An 8,576-nucleotide genomic window follows, 5' to 3' on the forward strand; every position below is an offset into this window, starting at 1 on the left:
TAAATGGACAAGACTATCCCCTTTAGTATCAACTGCTATTAGCTTTCGTTCTCCAATTGTTTAGTTGTTTGTGGCATGCTATTCTTGCGTCGTATAATAAATAATTTTTTACGTTTTAAAATATATTATAAATAAGTGTAATATATATAAAACAACATATTACATTAAAAAAAGAAAAGAAATAAATAAAATAACCAACTTAAAGGTATTATCGACACAACCAATAAACCAGTACAATAATATCGCAAACAGTCATTTGTGAGTATAAACAGGTATATAAACTAGCCTCGACCTTCCATTGTTATAGTTTCTTCAGTTGAAATTATTTTTTTATAAATATATTAATTATTCATTATATCCATTATCGAAATCCAATCACCATTCAACCACATACTAAAAACAAATATTCTACATTTTCTTTTTTACAAAAAATAATATTTAAAATTATAACATTACTCGAGAAAAATTGAGATATACCCTTTCAAAGATCTTATTTATTTATTTTTTTAAATAATAAATAATTTCTTATGATTATCACACAAATTTAAATCATTTCTTCGATTAAAAATCAATAATTAAAATATTCGATACGATGCTACTTTGTATCTCATTTAACATTCTTATGTATGTTTCTCTACTTATATAGTGATGGTAAATTATTTTTTTTATAAATACAAAATTATTATATGAAAATATTAAATAATGAGTAATATTAAAAATTTATGTAATTCTTTTATAAATATCAGTATTTTTTATCCGAACTATAAACAAAAGAGAATTATGTGTAAAAGATGAATTTTTTGAAGAATATAAGTGTAATAAAGAGTGTCATTTGATATTTTAAGAGGGTTCTAATAATTAGTCCTTTTTAATTTGGAATGCAGGGCAAATTAGGTAGTTCGCGGAATTCGCTGTGGCAACAGTAATTGCTGCTCTGGCGACACTGACACACTTAGAGATTTGACAAAATTCTCCGGCCGTCCAAACAAATTCAAAAACCCCCAAAATTCTGCGTATGAAAATCACTTTCACACTGGTGAAGGTTAGGGAGATGGCAGTGGCATGCATGCACATATAGATACAACACCTGTCAGAACCGTACGCACACATCTATATATGTACATACATCTACCCTCTTTCTCTCTCTAGCGTTCTGTTCCCCCTTCGTTTGGTCCGTCTTGAATTCCCTACAAGACTCTAATGTTGGACGATACCGTGTATGCATCTGTTGCGGGAGTGGGTAGAAGCTTCTTCCCTTCTAGGCTGTAGCTTTAGTTCCGTGTATACATTTGTTGCGGGATCAAGAAGAGTTGGGTGGTTGTCCAAAGGACCAAAGCTATCTCCGCCTTTCTTGGCTTGTGCTTAATCTTACCAAGATTTCTTATTTTCTTGTATAGTATGATCTATGGATGCTTTATCCATCAGTTCTCTGCCCATTTCCTATGATTTTCGAGTAAGTTCACTGAACCCTTTTCTCGTCTGGCTTCTTTCCTTTGCCTTTCTGGTATTAGCTTGTCTTGTTCAAAATTTGCTTTGTGCTTGGTTCTTGTTTTCTCTTGTTGGGTGTTTTCTTTACTGATTTCGAGACGCCAATTTCTGTGTTCATTTGTGAGAAATTACTGTGATATGAAGAAGAACAAGGGAGTAAGTTCAATCGCTTTTATCTTTTTGTCAGTTTGTTGATAACTAGAATTTATGGGTTCTTATCTTTTTGTTGAAGTGCATTTATTTCTCTGATATGGCTCAGGAATACTGCTGATATGGAGGATTATTTTCTAGCTTATTCAATAAAGGATGACACAAAGCAATAATCATTAATACATAATTATCAGCATTCTTGAGAAATCTGGTCAGGGATCCTGGTAAATTGATTTGGTTCAAGCCTCCTTTGTTCTGTAAGCTAGATTTAGGGGTTGTTTAGTGTTGAATTTTCAGCAACAGATAGCAGGATAACCCGAAAACTTTCCGGTGGAGTTTATCCCGAGTCGATCTGTTCGCCATATGAACCGATTTCTGGTTGGGGTTCGCACCTTTTTTGTCTTTTGTTTTCTGTTTTGTAAATTACTAGCAAAGTCTAATAGCTGAAAATTTGTATTTCTGCTGTGGGACTTAGCTTAAGTTGCGGAGGCTAAGGTCTGTTCTGATTTTGAGTTTATCTGCCAAGGTGTTAGTATAACACTCCTATTGGTTATTTATTTATGATGCATTACATGGTTTGTATATTCATCGGTTGTGGTGATACTAAAATGCCTTGTTTGTTTATTCTTACCATCTTTCAGGCAGGTGAGGTTGGATTTGGGATATCATATTCCTTTTATCAGATTTGATATATTAAGAAATTAAGTTTTATATGATTAAGGTACAATATGCGAGGGATATGATTTGAAAATACATTATGATATTGGGTTCAGAGTGATTTTCTCCACTGATCAGATTTGTAGTAATCTTTCACTTACCTATATATATAATACACACACACACACATATATATAGGTGATTATTGTAGTTCAAACTCAAGAGAGAATAATCACGGCAGTTGTTTGCAGATGTAGGATGAATGGCCACCACGTAATTCTTATCTGTTCTTATAAAGTGAGTAGACCACCTTGCTAAATGGAAATTGTCTTTATAAATTTTGTTATATGACTATCAATGAGCAAATCCGATGGCCGAGGTTTCTCATATTCTCTCTTACTAATTAGGAATATCATCAGCTCCAGGTATAATCCATACTTTATGGGATTTCTCTGTGTGCAGAGGTCCATCTATTGTCTTGGGGGACACGACATGAAGTCCTCCCTTCTTCTTCGCAATTAATTTTACCATTTATCTTGGTTAGAAGAAGTGAGCTATGAATGGGGCTTGTTTGTGGTGGCCTAATAATTCTGAAGAAACTAGACTTCTGGATCAAAAGTTTGAGTATAAAAGAATTTGCTCAATCTTCCAGTACTAAGTAATCGTTCAAGACTCAATGCAACATGGTCTTGGCCCTTGGGGAGCAATTTGTGCATTGTGGTCTTATCATAAGATAAGGAAAAAGAAGAAACTCCATGTCTTGTCTTTTTGAGGAAAAATGCTATTCATGCAGGCAGCAAGTATACACTTAAGTATTAAAATTCTTGAGTAATTGCTCTGTCTCTTCATCAGAGAATACTGGTTCTTCACACCAATTACTGAGTGTGCTCTGTCTTTATCTAATCCTTTGAATTGTAAAAATTTGAGAGTCTAGATCTGAATGTATTATGGTTAAGCTGTTTCAGATTTTCGCTTGAAAGCTGTTATAGCATTGCATATTTAGATTGCTACTACACTTGTAGAACACTTACTGACATCAAATTTCTCTTGACCATGGAATGTGCAGAAAGAGACATGGAGGCATACCCTCCTTTTGTCATTTCAAAGCCTTGGAGTGATATATGGTCGCTTGAGCACAGCTCCCTTGTATGTACTTGAATCAATTGATCCAGAGGACATTAGATCTCCCAATGAGATACATGAACTCTTCTCATTTGTTTTCTGGACTTTAACCATCATTCCCTTGCTGAAGTATGCTTGTATTGTACTGAGAGCGGATGATGATGGAGAGGGTAATCATCTTGGTCACTTTTGGGTTAAAGAATATACTAAATTAAAGTTAATCTTGAAAATTGAATCTCATGTGTCCTTGCAGGTGGTCCATTTTCATTATATTCGTTACTATGTAGGCATGCCAGGGTGGGGCTGCTTCCAAGCAATAGAGGTTCAGACAAGATTTTGCATCATGAGAAAGACAGCCCTTCCAAAGGCAAACTGGAAAATAAAGCTAGAAGGGCTATTGAAAAACATAAAAGCTGTCACTATTTACTGTTGTTCCTGGCTTTGCTTGGCGCTTGCATGATATTAAGTGATGCAATTCTTACTCCGGCTATTTCTGGTTTGTTAATACACTTTCTTATCTTCTTGATTGAATAGATTGAGCAATTTAGTCATTGAAATCATTCTAATTTACAAGAGTAGATAGCTAACCTTAATTCTTGTCAAATCCAGTGTTGTCGGCAACATCAGGTCTTGGACGATCATTGGCAACCATCTCAGTTAAATGTAAGAGTTTGTTTCCAGCATATCGAAGGAAAAGTCAGAACTGTTATTTTTCTGAATCATCTTACTGTACAGAAACTAAACGTTGGTTGGCTATGTTTACCAGTTTTCTCTTCAGAAAAAACGAAAGACCATGTGGCAAATGGCTTGAAGAAATGTAAGTTGTAAAATGGATTATACATTACTTTTTAATTAAAAGGTTTCTGGTTCCGCACTTGTTTGTTTCTTAGTACCTTTGTGAATCTATCATGTAATGCCCTTGTGCTTGTTAAACAAGCCTTGCACTAATTTACTTAACTTGATAGGTGTTTTTTTCCAGAGTCTAGTTTAAAAGTTCCGAGATAGTAGACTAAGAGGAGAATACATTTTAATATTGATATTGAAAAAATAATTATACAGTCTTATATTGTTGTCAAAATAAACTGATACATGGAAAGCCACACATGCGGGTGCAAGGTTCAATTCTTAGATCGCGGTGTATCTAATTTGGGCATCACAATTTGCATGTATTCATGTTTCAGTAAGTTTTCCATCTGCATAAATGAATTTGTGCCCTCACTGTTCAGCTTGTTCCATCAATTTTGTAGGCAACAGTTGTAGCAGATCAGTTATTTTTATCTTCAGTAAATTACTGCTATGAGTTATCTCTCAAAGAACTTCCAAGTTTCTACTTTATTGCAGGACGATATATATATATATATATATTCTTAGCATAATTCATCAGTTGTGGGATTCTGATATAAAACTAATTATCATAAAGCCTGCGCCATATAATCTATACACCTCTCAAAATATCAAGTTAATATTTGCAGATGTGCCAACTCCTGCAGCATGTGCGGTATTAGTTTGCCTTTTCACTTTGCAGCATCACGGGACCAAGAGAATCGGGTTCATATTTGCTCCGATTGTCATCATATGGCTTTTCTTCATCAGCGGCTTTGGTCTATACAACATTATTCATTGTGATCCTCAAATCCTCCGTGCAGTCTCCCCTGTATACTTGCTGAGGTTCATGAAGAAAATTAATCTTCGTCACTGGAAACTACTTAGCAGCGTAGTCTTATGCATTGCAGGTTGGTTCAGTCCACTGAAATGAGTGCACTGGTACCTGTTTAAATGTTTTTGCAGTCTTTACCTATCTTTCTCAAAAAGCACTCACAGAATGATGATTTCCTAACTTGTGTGTAACCAGGGTCGGAGGCAATGTTTGCTGATCTCGGTCATTTTTCCAAGAAATCTATTAAGGTAGGAGAGGGTAGGTACCCATATTTAGTCTCTTACAGAATTAGAGTCAGGTATTGCTAGTATCGTTGGCATACTCCATAAATAAATTCTCAAGATATAATATTATGAGTATCTATTAGACTTTTTTCTTTATGGAATTAAGTCTTCTTTAATGATCCAATGTATGTACTGAAATTTCAATATTAAAAGAAAAACTAGATTTGGATAAATTTAATTAGTATGACAGGAGCGGAGAAATCAAATAGAGAGGACAAGAGATAACACTTCAGATAAGGGGAGAGGTGAGAAGAGAGCCAGGGTAGGGCATATCAGATAAAGAGAGAGATGAAGGAGAGAGAATGGAAACAAAATGGATAGAAGAGCTTGATATGTCTTTTCTGCTGGGTTGATTTTTCAACATATTAACAAAAAGGTCGTGGTAGTTTCTTTAAAACCGTCATACTTCAGAAATGATATATAGATATAAATTATTTAGGGGTAAAATGGGGCTGGTTGGGAAATTAAGAAGTGAAATGTTTATGAAGTGATAATATCAATATATAATTCAAACAGAAAGGAAAATCCTAATATTAAAGCAATCAAGGCATCTGGCAAAGGAAAGATATTTAGGTATATCTACGTCCATTACACTTCTGATCACTAATATCAGCAGAAACTGATACTGTTTAAAACTAATTGATACGTCCATTACACTTCTGATCACCAATACTGCAAACAGGAAAACTAAGTTCTTATTTTGACTACTGACTGCTGAAGTATGTGTAGATGAATTTCAGTAAGTGGAAATTACTGAAGATAAAACTCAATAATATATCAAAGTAAGAAACCAAAAAATGCTGGAAAAGACCTACACTTGAGTTGCTATATTTATGCAGACAAGAAATCTCCTTCTTAGTTTGAGATGGTGAAAGATAATATAGCTGATGTATGAACTGTTTCTTTGATGCAGATTACATTTATCTGCTTCATATATCCTGTTCTTCTGTTAACTTATGCTGGACAAGCTGCATTCATGTCAAAATATTTCAGTGCCGCAGATGCTTTCCATCTTAGCGAATCTATACCTAATAGTAAGATCTGTTTTCCTTCACATTTCCTTATATAATGGTAACTGACCTGTGGAGCAAGAGTCCTTACCATAATTTAATTGATTTTCAGAGAATCTTCAGCATGTATTTGCTGTGTTATCACTGTTTGCGTCAGCCGTAGGAAGTCAAGCTACCATTACGGCTGGCTTCTCCATCATAAACCAGTGTCAGGCCCTTGACTGTTTCCCAAGAGTAAAAGTTGTCCATACATCTGAGCAAATACTCGGGCAAGTCTATGTTCCCGATGTGAACTGGCTGTTTATGACTTTGAGCTTAGCAATCACCATTGGTTTGCATGATGTATCACAACTTGCCAAAGCAACAGGTATCATTTTACTACAAATAATCTCCTGATTTGTTGTCGTAATTCTTGAATAAATCACGCTCTCAAAATACAATTACATTCTCAAAGATATCAAATGCGACTTATCTCGCCAGCAGCTATTACTGAGTCATTTGTTAAGAAAACGTCACTTTGGTCTGTCTGATAATTTTAACCTTCTATATGGCAGGTCTAGCTGTAACTTCTGCTATGCTAGTAACAACTTGTTTAATGTCACTTGTAATTGCACTGTACTGGGAGAAGAGCTGGTTTGCATCAGTATGTTTCTTGCTGTTCTTTGGATCGATCGAGGCCATATATCTGTCAACAAGTTTGGTGAGCTTCTTCCGAGGCGCCTGGTGCTTAATCATATTATTTTTGCTCTTCATGACAACCATGGGTGCCTGGCACTACGGCACCCTGAAAAAATATGAATTTGATGTAGAGAACAAGGTTTCAGTAGAGTGGCTGACGGATTACAGCCCAGGTCTCGGGGTCTCCCGGGTGCCAGGCATTGGCTTTGTCTACTCTGATGTTGACACGGGAATTCCTGCATTCTTTTCCCATTTCATCACAAACCTCCCGGCTTTTCATCAAGTGCTGATTTTCGTGTCTTTCAAGTCCTCACCAGTGCCATACATTCCTGAAAATCGTCGATACCTTATTGGCCGGGTCGGCCCCAAAGAGTACAAAATATACCGATGCATAGTTCGTTATGGATACTGTGACAATGTCAGGGACACGGATGACTTTGAGGATCAGATAATAAGCTTGATCGGAGAATTTATCACCAGGGAGGAATACGATTGTGAAGCATTGAGTTCACCAGAAGGAAAGATGATCATCTTGGGAAGCCCAATGGAGGATGGAAACGCTTTGGTCACTGTGGCTGAGACGAGCTCAAGTACATGTACTCCAACCATTAGAGAAAGTGAATCTCAGAGGCATTTGTTAGACATTCCATCAGACAGCGCTAATCCTCCCATCACTAGGAAAAGAGTTCGGTTTACGCTGCCTCCAAAGAGCCCCCAGATGCGGGCATCTGTAAGGGAGGAGCTTCTAGAAATCATCGAGGCAAGGGAAAGTGGAACGGCTTATTTCTTGGGGCAGTCCCATCTGTTAGCAAGGAAGGGATCAAATTTCTTCAAGAAATTCCTGATAATGGCATATGTTTTTCTTGACAAAAACAGCCGGGAGCCTCCGGTGGCGCTGAACATTCCTAATGCTGCTCTGTTAGAAGTTGGGACACTTTATACACTATGAGCTGGTTGTGTACATAGGATGAGATTGTTTCTGCAATCGCCCCATAGTGTTTGGTCAGTTTTTATGGCTTTGTGATAAAATGTAACCAAGTTGAGGTGTCCTATTCAGGGCCCTGAAAAAGTTAATATGACTACATTTAAAGAAACACTTATAAAATCCAAAATTATGATGTCCGGAGTTTACAAGATCTTTGTAAAAAAGTACGGAGTTTCACCTTATTTTTAGAAATTAGACGAACCCCTTCAATGTTGGTAATATTAGTTATAAAATAATAATTGATAACATATTATAAAATTTATGTACTTTAAGAGCTTATTTAGACTTTAAAAATATGTTATAAGATGGATGAGTTTATGAAATGTTTTAAATAAATTTAGCCAAACATGCTACGTTTGTTTATTTCAAGGGATGGGATAAAATTGATATGTGTTCAATTTTTGAATAAATTACAGCCATCTCCCCTGAGGTTTGACATATACAAATATGTTCTCAGTTGGTTCAAAAATTACAAATATTTCCTAATTTTAATATCCGTTTAACAACGAGCTCATTGTATTAATTTTCGTAAGGTTTTTATCCAA

The 8,576-nt window shown here is 35.7% G+C and overlaps 1 protein-coding gene across 3 annotated transcripts; it reads left to right on the forward strand.

Moving 5' to 3' along the window:
- Positions 1 to 985: 985 nt before the first annotated feature.
- Positions 986 to 8,164, forward strand: LOC105158185 (potassium transporter 25). 3 transcript variants are annotated; one of them, XM_088878957.1, is made up of 11 exons: positions 986 to 1,453; positions 1,748 to 2,022; positions 3,362 to 3,587; positions 3,671 to 3,913; positions 4,027 to 4,080; positions 4,184 to 4,234; positions 4,890 to 5,150; positions 5,270 to 5,322; positions 6,272 to 6,392; positions 6,481 to 6,735; positions 6,923 to 8,164. In XM_088878957.1, exons 2-11 carry the CDS (start codon positions 2,002 to 2,004, stop codon positions 7,993 to 7,995), a joined length of 2,358 nt encoding a protein of 785 aa, XP_088735083.1. In that variant the 5' UTR covers positions 986 to 1,453; positions 1,748 to 2,001; the 3' UTR covers positions 7,996 to 8,164. The 3 variants fall into 3 exon arrangements, with proteins under 3 accessions (XP_088735083.1, XP_011073141.1, XP_088735082.1); XM_088878956.1 differs by lacking the exon at positions 986 to 1,453 and adding an exon at positions 1,483 to 1,644; XM_011074839.3 differs by lacking the exon at positions 1,748 to 2,022.
- Positions 8,165 to 8,576: the final 412 nt, after the last annotated feature.

Source organism: Sesamum indicum, linkage group LG3 (assembly GCF_026168435.1).
Source record: "Sesamum indicum cultivar Baizhima isolate 11 linkage group LG3, ASM2616843v1, whole genome shotgun sequence".
Lineage (NCBI taxonomy): Eukaryota > Viridiplantae > Streptophyta > Magnoliopsida > Lamiales > Pedaliaceae > Sesamum > Sesamum indicum.

Coding starts and splice junctions, on each gene's coding strand:
- LOC105158185 (XM_011074839.3), top strand. CDS start 1,406: ATGGATGCTTTATCCATCAGTTCTCTGCCCATTTCCTATGATTTTCGA. Junction 4,235..4,889: donor GGCAAATGGCTTGAAGAAAT/GTAAGTTGTAAA, acceptor TAATATTTGCAG/ATGTGCCAACTCCTGCAGCA. Junction 5,323..6,271: donor TTTCCAAGAAATCTATTAAG/GTAGGAGAGGGT, acceptor TCTTTGATGCAG/ATTACATTTATCTGCTTCAT.